Source organism: Gaeumannomyces tritici, assembly GCF_000145635.1.
Source record: "Gaeumannomyces tritici R3-111a-1 unplaced genomic scaffold supercont2.7, whole genome shotgun sequence".
In the NCBI taxonomy this organism is placed as follows: Eukaryota; Fungi; Ascomycota; class Sordariomycetes; order Magnaporthales; family Magnaporthaceae; genus Gaeumannomyces; species Gaeumannomyces tritici.
This window is the reverse complement of record NW_008804551.1, coordinates 1,585,417-1,604,140: the sequence shown is the minus strand read 5'-3', so window position 1 is coordinate 1,604,140 and position 18,724 is coordinate 1,585,417. Positions and strand designations below refer to the sequence as shown.

The 18,724-nt window shown below is 38.0% G+C and overlaps 3 protein-coding genes across 3 annotated transcripts; 2 read left to right on the top strand and 1 right to left on the bottom strand.

Annotated features, from left to right (window-relative positions):
- Positions 1–2,316: 2,316 nt before the first annotated feature.
- GGTG_11850 (hypothetical protein) lies at positions 2,317–3,302 on the top strand (the record flags this gene model as incomplete). Its single annotated transcript, XM_009229741.1, has 6 exons — positions 2,317–2,331; positions 2,398–2,451; positions 2,676–2,731; positions 2,867–2,946; positions 3,143–3,187; positions 3,259–3,302. The coding sequence occupies 6 exons, from the start codon at positions 2,317–2,319 to the stop codon at positions 3,300–3,302; spliced, it is 294 nt and encodes a 97-aa protein (XP_009228005.1).
- Positions 3,303–5,128: 1,826 nt separating this feature from the next.
- Positions 5,129–5,705, bottom strand: GGTG_11849 (hypothetical protein; the record flags this gene model as incomplete). The annotated part of the gene is made up of 2 exons (XM_009229740.1): positions 5,129–5,253; positions 5,330–5,705. The coding sequence occupies 2 exons, from the start codon at positions 5,703–5,705 to the stop codon at positions 5,129–5,131; spliced, it is 501 nt and encodes a 166-aa protein (XP_009228004.1).
- Positions 5,706–6,205: 500 nt separating this feature from the next.
- Positions 6,206–6,864, top strand: GGTG_11848 (hypothetical protein). Its single transcript, XM_009229739.1, has 2 exons — positions 6,206–6,415; positions 6,503–6,864. Exons 1-2 carry the CDS (start codon positions 6,324–6,326, stop codon positions 6,717–6,719), a joined length of 309 nt encoding a protein of 102 aa, XP_009228003.1. The 5' UTR covers positions 6,206–6,323; the 3' UTR covers positions 6,720–6,864.
- The last annotated feature ends 11,860 nt before the right edge of the window (positions 6,865–18,724 follow it).

Genomic DNA, 18,724 nt, shown 5'->3' with positions numbered 1-18,724 from the left:
TCCACCTCCACCGCCCGGATGTTGTATTGGTGGGGTGGCATGTCGGGTGGTAGCGGTGATTGGAGACGTGTCGCTGCGGCTGAGAGAGCAGAAACAAGGCATCTATCTAAATATGGTCCGGTTTGTGCATGGATGTCCACACTCAACGGGCTAACGGATTAATAAAAGGTTCAACATTGTAGACCGCTTTTGTAGTAATTGTATGGGTTGACCGCTTCTGTAACCGCTGGTGCTGAGGGTGCTTTAGCACTAGCAGGGGCGGTCGCTACGCCAAATAGGTACTTTGTGATGGCGCGGGGCCGGTGGCAGTGGGTGGTGGTGTTGTATGTGTTGTGTTGCTAACCGGGAAATGATCTTACACCATTTCGGTCAAATATCTGGAGGGCCATTTTGTCCTCCTTGCCGAACCATGAATACTGTCGCTTGGTCCGGTCAAGCGCCGGACCCTGCCCCTCTTCCCGCTCCTCTCGTTCCGCCCAGGATCGTGTAATAAAGCGGGTAGTCACCGTAGTAGCCGTCCAGGACACTGTCCCGGTTAATGGGGGAAGGCCTGCACATGGCTAGTTATAATGCTGGCGACGCCCCGGACGATGAACAAGGCGCTGACGGCTTGGTATGTTGAAATTAACAAGTTATGTAAGGTGCTACCCTGCACTTACTTTACACTTCCCCACGTTAATTAGCACATGTTAAATTTAAAAGCCGAACGCGGAAATTGCTTTGGTAACCGTGGAACGATTTTTAAAAATCCCTATACAAAATAATATTACGGAAAATCGCGCGCGGCACCGCAACCCCTTAAAGGTAAAAACCCGCGGGATCGACGTTGGTGGGTATATAAAAAAAAGCATTAAATTGGTACCCTTTCCCTGGAATAGCACTTATTTTTAACAATTAACGTAGGCTTGTTAACATTATATTATAGTGCTTTGTAAGCCCGACCCTTGTAAACGTAACTTTATAAATCGCTGTAATTGTGCTGCAAAGCTTTAATTTGGACCTTGTAATTTAACAATAACCCATGGGGAGCTTTACGGTTCGGGTTAATTACATAAAGGTAAAAACCGTGCTTCCAGCCGATAGCTGTTTGGTATAAGGCTGGGTAAAAACTCCTTCCTTTTAAGGTTTTTACAATTCCGCGTTTTTTTCGTAAGTAATATATTGGTAATATGGTTTGCTCCCGTACCTTTTAACGGTTAATAAAAAAAAGTTAATATTTAAAGCGAAATATCGTGGTTCGGTTGTAAAGGTAATTTGGCCGTTGCGTATAGGTCGGGTTATCGAATGCACGTTTTCGTACAATTTTTAAGCTTGCTTGTTATTTTTTCTTTTTTTATTTGTACCTTACTTTTCGTTCCATTTTGTAATTTCCGTTACCTTTTTTCCTTCCGGCTTTTTTTAATCCGGTTAATAACTACTATTAACAGCAGCAACAATAACAAAAGCAGCAATAACCGTAAATCTTCCCTTTTCCGTTTCCGCAAATTCGCAGCCTTTTTAACCATTTTTTAAATAATTTCCCTTTTTTAACGTATTTCCAATTTTTCCCCGGTACCTTATTCGGTGCTTACGCGCTTTTTACGCGCCCGTTATAACTTTTAAAAAAATCCGGATTTAAAAAGCCCGTTTCGCCTTTTTTGGCGGTAACAAGCGATTTGCACCGTTGCAAAACCCGTTGCTTATAAATATATTTTTCCGTATTTTCCGCGGTTTCGCGCTAACCTTTTTTAATGTTTGTTGCGGCGCGGCAAATTGTACGACTTGCTTTAAAATAATAATTCGTAAAATTAACCTAAACCGGGTTTGCATGCAAAATTTTAATAAATTTTTTTGCCGTTTTTGTAATTGCTTTATTTTGGATACGCCGTTAATAAAATGCTTTAGCTTAAATTCCAAATTTAAAAAGTGCGTGTATTGCTGCACGAAAAAAAAGGCTAGCAAAAATGGCTAGTGTACCTTTGTTTCCAGTAAAAAGGTGTTAAATTACAAGGTTTAAATTAAGGCTTTGCAGCACGATCACAGCAATTTATAAGGTTACGTTTACAAAGGTTAAGCTTGTTAAGCATTATAATATAATGCTAACAAGCCCACGTTGGTTATTAAAAATAAGTGCTATTCCAAAAAAAAGGTGCCAATTTAATGCTTTTTTTTATATACCCACCAACGTTAATTTTGAGGGTTTTCCCCTTTAAAGGGTTGCGGTGCCGCGCGCGATTTTCCGCAATATTATTTTGCATGGGAATTGCAAAAAATTAACCTACGGCTACCAAAACGATTTCCGCGTTCGGCCTTTAAATTTAACTTGTGCCAATTAACATGGGGAAGTGCAAGGTAAATGCAGGGTAAGTGCAGGGTAAGTGCAGGGTAGCACCTTACATAACTTGTTAATTTTAACAGGGGGCGTCCGAATCGAACCAACGTATGCTCGACGCCGCGGAAAAGCTTGCCTTTGTAAGCCGCGCTTTTGGCGCTAAAAACAGCTTTACCAACCGCAAAAAGAATTACGCTTGGGCGTTTAACTTTCCCGCCAAAACCAAATCCTTTTTAAAATAATAATAAAAAATGTTAAATAATTGGTTTTGCTTTATTTTAAATGTTTTTAAACGTGTTAATGCTTATTATTGCTTTAACGAATCGTTAAATGTTTGTATTAAATATTAAAAAAATTTGGTTAGGTTGTAAAAAGCTCCCAATTCCTTTTCGCATTCGTAATACGTTCGCGCAATTGCTTGTACGTTTGGGTAAAGCACTCTTAAATATATTGGAATTAAACCTTATTATTACCAATAAATTCCGCATTTTTATTAAGCTTGTAATTAATTAATTGCTTTTAAATTATAAAAATGCTTTTGTTACTTTTATAAAGTAAAAGCTTTTTTAACGGTTTGCGTTTCGATAAATTAATTGCGTTAATTAAATTAATACCGGGGAAACGCGGGGATTTCGGTAAGTTATTTAATATTAAAAAAGTTGTATAAAATTGTAAAAGAATTATTAAAAAAAGCAATGCTCCCATTATAATAAAGTTTTAAAATTTTGCTTTATTTAATTCGAATTATTGCACTTACGTCATAATATTTTTAATTGCTATTGCAAATTTATTATAACCAATAATTTGCGTTATTTTTAATAAATTGCTTAGTTAAGCGCGAAGGATTTTATTGGTGCTGGGAAAATTGCTCGTTCCGTAAGTTATTCGTTATAATCCGCCATTTCGCAAAAAAAAAATCGTAAAAATGTAATAAATTAAATTACCAGGTAGTGCCCAGCAGGTACTGAAATGGTATTATTTTACAAAATAAGGAAAAAGGGAAAAAGTTAAGTTCTTGTTTTTAAAGGATTTGAGGTAGTTTTTATATACATAAGTTTTAATTTAAAGGGATACCCTTTGGGTTACGTAATCCGTGCCCAGCACGGATCCATAACAGCGTTATACGCTTCCAAGCAAAAGAACCGCTTTCTTAATGCTTAAGCAGTTAATATTTACGCTTAAAACCTTCCTTACTAGTATGCATTGTTTCCTTTATAACAAGTAAATTTAAAGCTTGTTTTAAATTAAACCGCTTTTATTTTTATTTTTCTATAAGTTAGCGCACCCCTTAACCGATTTCCATTATCCGATCATTAATGCAACTTGTTAACATATAGCGGGCACAAAGGAATGCATGCGCTAATTACAGGGACGGCTGGCGCACGTTCAGTTGGGTCGGGCCCTGCAAAGCACTAAAGTTAGTGCTGTGCAGGGCCCCAAGCAAGTTGTGGTTACAGTAGTGTGCAAAAATAACGCAAATCCGTACCCCGCCCCCTCAATTCAACATCCTTCCTCGTTCTTGGCATGGTGCTGTTAGTGCACACTGCCAATTTGCACACAAATCCTTAACACCCGCCAATTGAGCGACTCAACACCAACACCGCGCCCGCCACTGGCGTTGGCAACGGCAACACGCCGCTACCAACGACCCCCCTCGGGGTGGCGCGCGCCTTCTTTATAGGCCCTTCGGCCCGGAGGAGCGCGCCGCCGCTGCCCCGATCCCCGCGCATTCTAGCGCATCCGAACACACGCACGCCGTCCCCGTTGCGAAACTCGCAACACGCGACAGAACCCGCACAGGGCCAAGGATCCCTCGGCGTAGGCACCGGCACAGGTGCCCCCTTCCCTCCCCCCCTACCACACACCTCAACGACGCGCTTCCCCCCTCCTTTTCCCTACCTCCCCTCCAAGCCCCACACGCGCCACGGCGCTCGACCCTCCTCTCCCGGGTTATGGGCCCGACCCCCGGGTCGGCTGCAGCGGCCGCTATCAAGATGAGGATTACAAGAGGTACAAGGAGAAAGTATTGAAGGGCCAAGGGCCTCGGGTGTACACGTGGACGATCTTATGGACTCGGAGGCGCTACGACGGGCCCGAGATTTACCCCTATGGTGCGGCGATAAGGCTTCGCGAGGACACCTGCAGAGCGCCGAGTACGAAGGAGGGAAGAATGAGGGAAGCAGCGACGATCCTTCCGCTGCCTCTGGTTCGCGTTAAACCTGTACCCAAAGGCCTGTCGTCTTTCAAGAAAGAACACCTTGAAACTCGAAGACGGCAAACTCGAATGCGCCTCGGTCTTTTCTTTCTGGGGCTCAATCGGGCGTTAACAACGCTTGCCCCGTTGAGACGCAGGTGGAGATGATGGCACGATAGTTCGGCCATTGGCCCGACATTACGCGGTGTGAACACACTGAATATAATATGTTAAAAACGGTCCGCAGGACGAGGATGTCGTTGGGCCTATGCTGGGCAATCATACTGCCCAGCACCCTCCAGCCGCCGCCTGCTTCGCCGGGCGTAATCACGTGCTGGAAGATGGTGTGATGTCGAAAGGAAGCAAATCTGCGACTGCTCGCCTCGAGCAAGCCACCTGCTTTCGTGCATGACAGTCCAACTTCCCCAGCAGGTGGTGCTAGGCACATCGGCCAGAAAATGATTGATACGGTCCCAATTTTCGGCCCCTTCCCCCGAGGTCTTTTCCTGTTCCTTTTTCCTGTTCCTTTTCCCTGTTCCTTTTTCCTGTTCCTTTTTCCTGTTCCTTTTTCCTGTTCCTTTTTCCTGTTCCTTTTTCCTGTTCCTTTTTCCTGTTCCCTTACATTATGCACCTGGGGGTGCCGGGCCGTCGCGCACGGGGTTGGGATTCGGGTCCTCGGGTGTGGTAGTCGTGGAGCCCGACGACTTGTCGAGCTGCGTCGCCCGTGCCGGCGCCCGGAACGCGCGAGCTTTACAAACGCCGCAAGCACCCGTGCTTAGCGCCCATTTCGTAGCCCAAGGGAGGCGCTGTGCACTTATACTAACAGGGATCCTCACGGAGGAAGCTGTCGAGGGCTAGGGTTCGTGGACCGGGGCCGTAAGGGCCGCGCTCGAGGTTAGGTTTGGCAGCGGGGATGGGGAGGATGGAAAGGAGGCGGACGCGCGCGCGTTTAGGACGTTGTTGATCGTGGCGAGGGTGGGTTGTGCTGAGGCAGCGGTTCGGGGTTAAGAGGGCGACGCCCGAGGGTTGGCTCATCGACGGCGCGGTGGCCGAGTCAAGAGGCGGCGGCGGCGGTGGCAAGCAAACGATCCCTGCCGTAAAACTGGCAGGATGGTTGTCGTTGGATAGGTACATCTTCTTTATCCTTGTGCCTGTCGTCTGTTTGTGGTGCGAAGAGGTCGGCTGGAACGGCATGACCATCGCCAGTTTTCGGTCGAGTGAAACAGGGGAAACGGGGACTTAAGGGGATTTATGTTTAAAAATAAACAATTTTCGTAAATCTCGCGGGGACCATCGTCGGTGTGGCCGACGTTGATGCGACATCCAGCTGCCACAAAGGGGTAAAATAGAGCGCAAAGCAACAAGAAACGCTGAGAAACACATTGTGGAGGGCGCCGAGCCGAATTTGAAGTTGAAGACGTTTGCTGTTTCAGATCATTGAAGATCGAGGCGGCGGCCATGACTCGTTTTACCGCGGCCCCTATTGGGGAGCGTTTGGGGGTTCGAAATACCAAGGGATCACGAGAATGCGACCTACCCCAGCTTTTTGACCGATTTCCAGAATGTAACCCCCCGACACTGAGACTCTGCAGCAATAAGGGGTAATGGAGTGCGTTGTGCGTTCTGTACAGCTTGTATAAAGGCGCTAGTGATGCCTCCCTCGAACTGATGGGGCCTTCCTTTTCTACCCAACAGCCTGGTTTGCTTCGCTCCCTTTTCCTTCAAACTATTTCTTTGCCTACTCCATTCTCTCTCATCTGCTGTGCAGATACCTCTTTTTGCATTAAAGGATATAAAAAAAACACAAACACCGCCACCATGAAGTTCTTCGCCGCCATCACCGCCCTCGCCTTCGCGGTCACCGTCAGCGCACAAAACAAGCCCGCCCCCGCCTTCGGCGGCAAAGGAAAGTATGTCGCACGCACGCAACTCAACTTTTACCAGCCCATCCACACACACACATTGACCAAAGACCCACTCGCTTACCACAAAAACAGCTGCCTCTTCCCCAACGGCCCCACCTGCGTCAGGAACGGCAAGAAGAACGCCCAGGGCCTGGTCGAATTCATCGAGCCGGCCAACAGCCCCGCCACGCCCGAGCAGCGCTGCTGTCTCTTCCCTGGCTTCTGCGGCAACGGCGACGGCGGCGAAAAGTGCGTCTTTGCCGGGAAAGAAGGCCTGAAGGTCATCGTCAAAAGGCGGGGGAGAAAATAGACGGGCAAAAGGAACAGGATACCCCGAGCGCTGCGAGGCATTGTATTGCGAGGATGGAAGGGCGAGCCTGGCCATTTTCCCCCGAGGTCCTAATAACGTCGGTAAATATTTACAATGTCAGCTGTTCACAAAACACCAATCTGCATCTTAGTTGTTGCCTCGAGTGCATTAACGTTCTTGAGCCATTGGTGTTTGGCTTTGGAAAGGCACCACAGGGACCTGGTTTCGGGTGAGGCGGGCCATCGTATGTTGATTAATGTCGCCCGCGCCGCCGTACAAATCGTTGCAAGGGCAGGCCCGTTTTCCAGGTTCCATTCCCATGTTACAGTTAGGCCTCTGCTCCTAAGGTAAGGCACCAAAGGAGTACCGAGCAGTAGCACGTAACTTGACAAATTAAGGGGATTTACAAGGTATTTTGGGTGCAACATAAATGCTTGCTCCAAAAATTGCTTGAAAGCTAACTAAAAATTAACTAATGCTAATGCATTTATAAAAAATTACTTAAGATAGTAAAAAACCCTTCCTTTTTATACCTGGGCCTTTTGGCTTTGGATGTTATAAAAGACTTTAATCCCATTAATTAAAGCTAATAACATCGATTGCTACTAAACATCCTTTTATTGCCCGTAATTAATTTAACCCTAACTAATTATTATTAATTAATTTTTAACCCCAATGTTACGTAACTTTTTTAATTTATTTCTTTTTTGCCTGGAAAGCGGGGTTTGCTACCCCCTTTTTTATAAACTATTGGTTGTAACATTAAGTTTCCCCTTTTTTAGCTAAAGCCCGTTAGTTACGTATTATTATCCTTCCCGCCTTTTTGTTAATCGTAAATATTTTTTTATTTTATTATTTAACCATTCCTTTTTTTTAATAAAATATCCAGGCAAATCCAAAAGCGCAAAGTTTTAACTTTTTAATTTTCGGTTCGTTAAGCAAATTTTTTATTAATTATTTTAACCTTTTTTTTGGAAATGCTTTTTTATTTTTTTTACAAAGCCGTTAGTTTTCGTTTTTGTTAAATTTCCTTTTTAAATTTATTGCGTTGCGCTAAATGCGTTCGTTTAAAACGCATTTAATGCAACGTTTTAAAAATATCGATTTTTTAATTTTAACGTTTAGTTAAATAACATTTTAAATTAAATGTTAAATTAACCGTTGCTAAACGCTTTCGTTATTAAACGGAAAAGTTAATGCGGGCTAAAAATAACCGCATTTAACGTTTTTGGGGTTAAAAAAACCTTTAATTTAAAAAAATAATACGCGCGGTTTGCCGTAATATTAATAACGTAAAAGAATTGGAACGGGTAAAGCGTAAAAAAGCCGCGCAAGCAATTGCCAGTTTTCTTGTTTTTTTTAATTTAATTTCCTTTTTTTATTTCCGGATTGGGCAGCGTTCGAAATTAATTTTAATTTTAATTTGCTTGCTTTTTTTCGATTAGGTAAATTGTAACTTTTTTAACAATTTTTACAAATTGTATAGCGCAATAATAACGCATTTGCTTTTGTAATTGGAAATCTTAAGTTTAAATCCCGGTATAACCTTTGTTTAATTTAAAATCTTCCTCGCGGGGGAAATTTTAAATTGGACTTTTTTTTTTTTTGCTTTAGCCCGTTAATCCTTTTTGCTAATTCTTGGCTTGGTAAAGGTTTGGTATCAACCTTAACCTGTTTGCCATTTTTTAATTTGGTAAATTGTAATTTTTTAACAATTTTTTTGGTTATATAACGCATTAATAACGCGCTTGCTTTTGTAGCGGGAAATTTTGGGTTTAACTTTTGGTGCAACTATTAATTATTGCAAAAAACGGGTTTTTAAGAACGTCCTTTACAGCAATTGTTTTTTTTTACTTAAGCTTGCTAGCTTATCCTGCCACGGCTTACACCTTATTGTTATAAAAAAGGCTTTGTTGTTGCACGAAAAGGAAGCTATTTGGGCAGAGCGTCCCTGGCGTTTTGTCGCGGTTTTGTAAGCGTAACGTTGGCGCGCTAAAAGTACGGCCTTAGGTTTTTCCCCAGGTGCCCCGACGCGTACCGTAACAATACCTTACTACAAAATCGCAATTATTCCAATTGCGCTAACGTAATGCTTTGCGCCGGTATAGCGTTGCGTGCATAGCTTCGTTTGTTTGGGGCGTTTTTTTATTTTTTTTATTTTTTTTGCGCACGGGTTTGCAATATTTTGCTTATTGCTTTCCCAAAGCGAAATCCCCGCGTTACGTTAACGTTTTTTCGCCGTTTTTTTAATTTTTTCCCCGTTTTGCGTTACGTTTATTTAATTTTTTTTTAATTATTATTACCATTTTTACCATTACAATTTTTTAATCCGCCGGTTTAACGCTATCGTTATTTCGTATTTTTATCGTTATTTTGTTCCTTTTTCGCTTTTTTTTGTTATACCAATTAATAATATAAACGTTTGCGAAATCCGCGCCGGTACGGTAACGCGCTATCCGTTTCGCGCCATTACTTGCTTTTTAACGTTTCGTACGCTAATTAATTAATACAAAAATAACATTTCGGGTTTGGTACATTTTATCCAAAATTTTTATTGCGTAAGCCCGGGTCCAAAGCTTTAGCGCAACGGTAACGGGTTGCAATTTTATCCAAACGTTCGATGCTATTAATATTAAAATCGGAAAAATAATTGTAATAAAGTACGTTTTGTTAATTAAAATTTGCCGGCGCATTGCTAACGTTCCGATTCGTAACCGTTTTTTTATATAAAAAAAAACCTTTGCAATTTTAAACGCTTGGCCGCCGTTTATAAAAGCTTTTTTTGTATCGATAACGGAACGCCGGTCCTTTTGGATTTTACTGGCGTTGCCGAAAACGTATACATTTTATCGGCAAATATTTGCGCGCGTATTACGCGCATGTGCATTTATTTTATGCGTGGTTTCGAAACCGCCGACGCCGTTAAACGGCGCTTTTATTATATAAATAGCTTTTAAAACCGGCGTTAAATAAACGTTTCGCTAACGTTTTTGCGTTTTGCTTTTGTTTTTTTTTTACAAAGTTTTAACATTAATTTTAGCCCGCCCTTTTCGTTATTTTGGCGTATTAGCGGCGCGTTATCGCCATTTTGTTGGCTAGCACTTAATTTTGCCATTATTTTTTTCGTTTTCCGGCCTAAAAGGATCGGGCGAAAGTGCGGCTTTTTTTTAACGATCCGGGATATACAATTTAGCATGCCGTTAAAAAGGTTTATATCCAGGAATATTACAAAATCGTATATGCCATATGGCTTGCGGTTATTGCTAAGGACGGGAACGATTAAAATAATACCGCATATTTAACGGCGCGCCGGAATTTTTTGCTTGTAGCGAAAGGTTATTTTAATTAATTTTTTAAAATAATGTTTTTTATTTAGCATAAATTTCCGGCCATCCTTTTTTTCCCCGAAAAGGATTGGTAAGTATACCGGGAAAAAAATAACTTTTTTTTTCGTTATTATTTTTGGGGGCGGGTAGCGGCGGGTAAACCGTTAACGATTCGTTATCGTTATCGTTTTCGAAAGGCGAAGTAAAAAAAGTTATTGTAATGGGGGCGGGTAACGGTAAACAAACCGTTAACAATTCGTTGTTATTTTTAAAAAATAAATTTTTGGGGTTTAAAAATAATAATGCTTAAGCGCGGCGTTTGGTCGTTTTTTTTTTGGTTTGGTTTTAAAGTTTGGCTAGCGCAACGTTTGGGTATTTCCGGGCGCATATTTGTTTTTTGCGCGCTTTGGCGCGTTTTGGCGCGCGGCAATGGTTTGGCGCTATAACGCCGTTTTTCCGCGTTAATTTTGGCTTACCGCTTGCGTATTGCCGGCGTGCGGTACGTTGTTTTTAAACCAAAATCCCGATAAAAAATTGTATTAATAACAATTAAACTTTTTTCGGGCGGTTTTTGCGTTTCGGTATTTATTGCTTTTAACGTTAACGGAACGCTGGGCCCGTTATTTTTTGTATAAATTGTACCGTTTTTAATTCGTATTATTAATTTGGTGGTTTGGGTTTGTTTAGGTGCGAACGGTAAAAATCCCGGATGCGGTTATTTGCCTTTTCGAGGTTGCGGTAAGGTTTTTAAATCGGGGCGTAAGGTACGGGCCATTTAATTTTATATTAAAAGCCTTTTTGCGTTTTCCTAAAATTAAAAATTTTATTAAAAAACCATTTTTTGCTATTGTTATTGGTATTTTCCCTTTTCGTTAAAAAAACGCCGGTAATTTATTGGTTATATTTTTTATTAATAACGTTTTATTCCAGCAATTCCGGATGGTCCCGTTAAATTAATAAAGTATGGAAAACGGGGAATAAACGGTATTAGGGCGGAAATTTAACGGTTAGGGCTTGTTTGTAAACTTTGGTAATAAAAAACGGGCTAATCCATTTATCGTTTAATTTAAAGGTTAGTTTCGAAAATGTTATGTTTTTTATATTTACTTAAATTTAATTTTTTGTAACGAACGTATTTGGGTTGGTTTAATAACGGTTGGCCGTTTTTTCGTACCGTTTTTAAACTGCGGTTGTTATTATTTTAATATAATTAAAAATTGTTTGGATTTTATCGGTTATCGTAAACGCATTGTAAATTTTTTGTTGCTTTATTAGCGTATCGTTGGTATTTAAAGGGGGAATTAATTCGAATTCCATAAAAAGGTTTTACCCGTAGTTAGCGAAAAACGGTAAAATTCCCGTTATTTTCGATATTTAATTATTGCTAGCAAATTTTTCCAATAAAAGCCAATTAACCCAATCGTTTTAATAATAAAAGTAAAAGTTACGGAAATATTGTTTTATGTACGCGTTTAAAACTTCCGTTTGCCCGTTAAATTTTGGGTAAAACGCTAACGATTTTTTTAAAATAACGTTTAAACGTTATTGTAATTTTCGCTAAAAGTTAAATACAAATTAAAGCCTTTTATTGGATACGATGGTTTTGGGGGTACCGTATTAGCAATACATTATTAATAAATAAGCGTTTGCTAAGCTGCCCGCGTTAATGGTATTTATTAGAATGTAATGCTTTATTTTTATTAATTTGTTTATTACCATTAAAATATTGGTATAAATAATACCCCGGCGTTTATATAGCGGCAACGGGCCGATAAAATCCATTAATAAATTTGCTTATGGTTTAAACGGGATTGGCAACGATTGGAATAGCCCGTTGGAAAAATGTTTTTTTTTTTAACCATTTTGCAAAAATGGCAGCCCCGGACAAAAACGCTAACGTTTCGGGAAAGTTTTAGCCAAAAATATAATTTTCGCAATAAATTGTATGTTTTGCTTTTTTTTGCGTAGCCGCTAAATGGTAAGCTATGCATTTTGTACAGTATTTGCAATTAAAAGGCATCGTTTAAAAGGATAAATAGCTTTTTTTCGACGTAAATGCGCTTTCGAATCGCTTGGCAATTAATTTTAGCAATTTTAAACGTTTTGCGCAAAAACGCTAGGAAATGGCGGATATTCGGGTTAGCGAAGCATTGTAATAAGTTTTAACAAAGTTTAAACGCGGAATAATTTTTGTTAATAAACGCGTTAATGGGTTCGAAAATATTTAATTAATATAAGGAAAAATATTAAAATTGCGCCGGCGTTTTGCTTGTTTACCGTTTTAAAAAAAGGAAGATTTTGTGCTTATTAACGACGCGCTCGTTTGCAATAATGTCGTAAAGCGTTGGTTTAACGCCGGGGGGTCGGGAAAGGGCGTTTGGCACAATGGCTATTTTTTTTGGTTTATATACGATTTGGAATTTAAAATTGTTAAAAAATTCGGATTAACGTATTTGCCGTTGGTTAAACAATTTGGTAATAGCGAAAAATTGTAAGTTTTTGTAATTTGTCCAAACTTTTATTAGCGTTTTGGTTTTTTAAAGCTTCGGTTTCCATTTTTTAAAAGCGCGTACAATTGTAAGCAATTTTTTATTGTAAATTTTGTAATTGTATTTAGTTAGTAAATGCTTGGTTAAAAAAAAAGCAACGGGCCGGCGTATTTTAAACGCATTTATTTGGGATAGTACCCCGCTCGTAGCCCAATCGGAAACGTTCGCTTTTACGATTGTTTTAAAGGTTAAGTTGTAATGTGCAAGCACGATGTCCGAAAAAAAAGCGGTTTTAAGTTGGTAAAAAGCTACCGTTGCTTTAGCAAGCTATTGGCGCATTTATAGCTATTCGTTTATTAATAAGTAAAAGGGTTTGGCGATAGCGAAAAAACTTTTAATAAACCGGCGATAAAAGTTGGTAAAGCTTATAAAACGGCGAAATTCTTTTAAAATTATAGGTTATTTTTATTAACGGATTGCTTTAACCTTTTTTTCGTTTATACGAATTCCCGTAATTAAAATAATTAAACCAAAATATTTGGTTTTTTGTATTAAAAATTTGCATTTTTAAATGTTAATGGTAAGGCCCGCGTTAGCGAATTTTTAAATTATTACGCGAACGTGGCGCCGGTATTCCGTTCGCGTTTTGCTATAAATAAAAACGTTATCGAAATATGCTGTAACGTAACGGTTTAATGCATTTAACAAAATGCGGTTAATATAATATTAAAAGGAATTAAAAGCGCTTGTTATGCCGAAATTCGTTACCAAGCATTTAAAAAGGCCGAATTTAATAATAAACGCTATTTTTTATTCGTTTTTTAAAGCGATTCGTAAGCGGTTAAACGCCGCAATAATGTTTAATTTGGTAAAATATTTAGCTTTTAAAAGGGCGTCCAGTATTCTTTTAATTAAAGGAATGGAATATTTGTTTTTTACGGTAACGTTATTTAAACCCCGGTAATTAATACAAACGCGAATTTCCCCCCCGGGCTTTTTTGCTAAAAAAACCGGGGCAATCGTTGGCGATATACTATCGCGTATAAAGCTTTTCGTTAGGTATTCGTTTAAATATTTCCTAATAATTCGGAGCTTTTTTTGGAACATAAGTTTATTATAATGGTAAAAAGGCGTTTTGTTTGGGAGCAATTCGATTTTATGGTTGGAAAAGCGGTACGGTAGCAATTTGTTAGCGTTTTAAAGAAAAAAGCATAACGCTAAATTGCGAAGTTCGTAAAAAAAGCGTTGTAAAATTTCTTTTATTGTAACGGGGGGCTTATTATTTAGGTATTTTGGATATTATCGTTGGAAATGCGCCGAAAGTATGGTGCTTTTTCGATTTAATTTTGGAATGCGGCTAAACGTAGTTTTAGCATATCCCAAAAAACTTTATCGAATAAGGTTAAAATAAAACGAAAGATTTCTATTAGCGTATCGTTAACGAATTGGTTGGCGTTTATTAAAGGTATTAAGGGTTTGGGGCGAGTTTTAGCGTAAAATTCCGCCATAATTGTTCGTTTAAATTGTACGCTTTTTTATTTGCAAAATAATATAAAATTGGAAACGTTAAGCATGCGTATATTTGCGGGGTTAAATTTGTTATCGTTATTTTTTAAACGGTTGCGTAATGGGTTATTAACGTTCGGGTTTAATTTTAATAGCGTAATGCCGTGCATAATTATTAAGCCCGTTGTTTAATCGATATAAAGGTTGTAATGGCGTAGCCAAAAAAGCTTTAATATAATGTTAAAGCTTTTCGTCCTTAATAGCTAAATGTACATAGTAAGCGTTTTTATTTGGCAAGCGATGCGGTGGCGCATTTTAACGTATTTGCGGAAATAGCCCGTAACTTTACCATTAGCTAACTTTAAAAAAATGGGCTTGGGCAAGGTAAAGCGTAGCAAGTTGTAGTTATACGCAAAAATGTCGTCGATAAATGCCCATGGGGAATATCCGGTATTTAAAAGGATGCGGCACCGGGTTGGTAGCGTTTTTTCGGCAAAAAGCTCGTTGTAAAATAAAAAAGTAAAATTAAATTTTATTAAATGTAAATACACTTTTATTTTTTTTAAAGAATTATCGGCAAAACGCCAATGGTTTTAAAAGCGATTGTACTTAAAGCTTATTTTTTTAGCTTTTTTTTTTTTGTGCAAACGGTTATTTAATGCCCTGCCCCGCCGCAATAAAAGCATAAGTTATTGGTACGCTTGTATTCTTTTCGGGCGTTAATAAAAAAGGGTTGGGGCTTTATCGTAATTTTGTCGAAGTTTATAGCGTTTAAATGCTAAGCCGGTCCCGGCGCATTATTAGCGTTGGGATAGCGTGCTGGGAAATAAGCGTTAGCGTTTTGCTTGCCCCGGAAAATGTCGTCGGCAATATTGTTGGTTAGGTTTCGGAATAAGCTTACTTACCTTTCGAAATCGTTGGGTCCCGGGCGTTTTACAATTAACGTAATGGCTTTGTGCAATAGGCGGTTTATTTTTTGCTTAAAAACCAATATTTGTAAATTGTTAAACAAATTGTACATATCGTTAAGCCTAATAAAATTGCCGATAAAATCGCCGAAAAAGGAATTGCTTTGGGCGAATAATTTAAAATCCCAATTAACTTTTGCTAATATATCGGTAATAATATAAATTTAATTTAACGTTTTAATAACGTTTGGGTAATTACGTTAGCCGGCGGGCCATTAAAAAACGTCGTTGCCGGCCGTAGCAATTTAGTCGATTTTCGTTTTTATAAAAGCAAAAGCGTTATCGCCTAAATGCTGGAACAAAAAAAGAACGCGTTTTAGTAGCGTTAAAAAGGCGGCCCGGTATAGTTCTATTTGTACTTTAAGCAAAAAGCGCCAATTGGTATAATGCTTTTATCGTTGGATTTGGTTTATTTTTGTACCTTTAAAAATTTTAAAAATAACCGTTTGGGGGCAAATTGCTGGCGATAATGCGGCGGCCCCAAAAGGTTGCGCTAAAAAGGGCGTATTTGTAATTGGTATAAGCATGGCTTGGTTGGATAATTATTAAATTTAAATTTAAAATTTGCGAATCGTTATTTTTTAATTTAAAATTATAGCGTAAACGGTATCGGCGTTTTGGCGGTATGTTGTTAGCGATTTGTTAATAGCTCGAAAACGGGTTTTTATAACCCGAAAAATATATTTAAATTAAATTTAGGCTTTGTTAAAACGTTTTAAATGCAAAGCGAAATATAAAGCGGCGTAATCGTTAGGATCGTTTTAAATTACTTTGCGTATAAAATGCAAGGTTGGGAATAAAAAAACGGCGTTTCGTAAAATTGTTATTGTTGGGCCCGAAAGGCCCGTTTCGGGGGCGTTGGGTGCGGTAAGCATAGTGTAACCGCGGCGGTAATTCGCCAACGGGTTGTTTGGTTAAAAAAGCTAAATCGGGAAAGTAAAAATGTTTTTCCGAAGTTATACGGCAGGATTTGGGGTAAGTATTAACGTTGGTCGATCGTAAGCGAAAAGGTATGTTACCGTTTTACAAAGTTATTAGCAAAGGAAAGGACGGAATATATTAATATCGGGTCCCGAAAATTTAAAGTGCAATAAATTGTTACGGCTTACACTTTATTGTTATAAAAAAGGCTTTGTTATTGCACGAAAAGGAAGCTATTTGGGCAAAGCGTTCCTGGCGTTTTGTCGCGGTTTTGTAAGCGTAACGTTGGCGCGCTAAGAGTGCGGCCTTAAGTTCCTCCCTAAGTGCCCCGACGCGTACCGTAACATATCCTTTTAAATATATTATTAAGTCCTTTTTTTTCTACTTTCCAAATTTTTCAAAATTTAAGGCGTTTTACAAGCTTTTTTTTAGTATTTTATTGCTAACCTTTTTTTAAACGATACTTTTGCAAAGCTTTTTGGCAATTCCTAAAATTTATTGCGTTTTTTTATATATTGTGCTTATTTTTCCAACCTTTTTATTTAACAAAGTATTGCTGCTTGCGGTAATGCGTCCTTTCGTTTAAAATAATTTTAACTTTTTACTTTTAATTAAAGTTAATTTTTATTAATTCGGTGCTTTTAAAGCCTAAAATCGCTAATTCCAATAAAAAAACGTAAAAAACCGTGTAAATTCGCATGGTTAATAATAATTAAAATTTATAATTAACTGGAAAAATAATACGAATAACCCAAAAAAGTCCTTATTTTTTTATCCAATTTATTGCTTGGCTTTTTTGTTTTAATGTTAGCGCGTAAAAAGTAAGCGTTATTTTTTTTTAAAAAGTTAATTTTTAGATTTTTTTTTTATTGGTTTGCTTTGCTATCCGGTAACGCAAAGTTTCCAATTTATTTTGGAAATTTTAGTGCAATTTAATAAGCTTTATTATTTAAATTTCCGTTACTAAAGCTTTAAGTCCAGTTTTAAGCTTGTTATACGCCGTTAAAGTATATCCGTAATTAGCGTAAAACGGTATTTCTTTTATACTTTCGTGCATAAAGCTATTGTAAGCAAATTAAACAATTGGTAACAATTAAACCTAATTATTTTGCTTGTAATTAACGTAATAGCGCAAATATTGCTTTATCGTTTTATTGGTTTGCTTTATTTATCCGTTGGTTTGGGGGTAATACGTTATTAACAAAACGTATTTCACTCCAAAAAACGCTGTAAACGTTTTCCAAAATTTGCTTATAAATAATTTGTTTCGGTTTGTAATTAATTTTTGCGGCATTTCGTAATTTGTTATTACGTGCCGGAAAAAAGCGTAAACCAAAATTAACGCGTTATTGCTTTTTTTGTAAAATAAGTACAAAGCATATTTTATAAGCTTATTTATTAATATTAATATGCTATTATATTGTATTTCCGTTAAAAGCTTTTTTAATTTAAAAGGTTTAATAATAAAATTTATAATAAATTTTTGCTATGCCCCGCTAAATATTAACAATAATTAAAGCAATTTATAAAAAAAAGGGTTATTAAATTTATTTTTAACGCATATTTAACAATTTTTTATTGCTTTTAGCATTGTTGTTCGAATTTCGGTAAACCCGTAATGCTGCCAAACCTTTTTTTATATTTTGGTAACTTTTAAATAACCATAAACCGGTAACCCGTAAATTTCCAAAATCCTTTTTGGGGTTTAATTTTGCTTTTTGGTTACTAAAGTTATTGCTTGCTAAGCTAAAACTAACGCTTTTTTTTAGCTTGTAAGCTAAAAGCGTTTTGGTTTTTTTTAAGGTAATAACTTTATAATTGCTTTTTTTGCTTAAAGCGTTTGCCTTTCCGTTTTCCAACCCTTTTCGGTACAAAATTTGGAAATTATAATTTTAAAAATACTAATTCCAACGAATTTAACGCTTATTAAGGTTTTAGCTCGTAATAAAGTGCGCTAGGTTTTTATGGTTGGTATATACCGTAATTCGGTAATTTGCTTTATATAAATATACCTTTTACTTTTTTAAAATTTTAATAATAGCGAAAAGCTTTTTATTATAAATTTGGTAAATTAATTTAAGTTTTTTAAATTTTTGTTAAAGAAAAGCGCATAAATGCAGCTTTCCTTTTTTATTTTGCTAATTTAATTGTTTTTTAATTGCGTAATTGTTGCAGGTAAAAGGGATAGGCACGGTGTAAGGCTATTCCGGTTGATATGCTTTAAGGAGGAAAGGATTTAAAGTGCAAGGCTCCGTAAAAGCCTTTGCCCTTTATATACACGTAACTCCCGCGTTTTCCTTGCTTACTAAGCTTCCTTTTTAACGCCTGGAAGCGTTATACGCTTCCAAGCAAAGGGACCGCTTTTCCGATGCTTTAAGCATTTAATATTTATGCTTAAAGCTTTTTTATAACAATATATACTGTTTACTTTGTAATATACCCCCCAAGCAAGCTTTTTGGGTTGTTTGTAAATAAAATAAAGGGAAATTGGTTGCTATGTTAATAGCGTGGAATTTAAAAGCTTACCGCGCTTTTAAAGGTTAATTGTGGAAGCGCATTAATTTTAAAAAGTAACGAAGCAAGCGTTTTTTTTTTAAAAGGTAACCGTAAAAACGCATTAATTTCGAAAAGTAACGAAGCAAGCGTTTCCCGTTGTTAAAAGCAACGAAGCAAATGCTTTAGCTATAAAAGGTAACGAAGTAAATGCTTTAATTATTACCGGGAAAAAGTGGGCGTAATAAATTAAACCCTTTTTTTTCATTTCGTTCCGGCTTTTTTTTCTTTTTTATTATTAT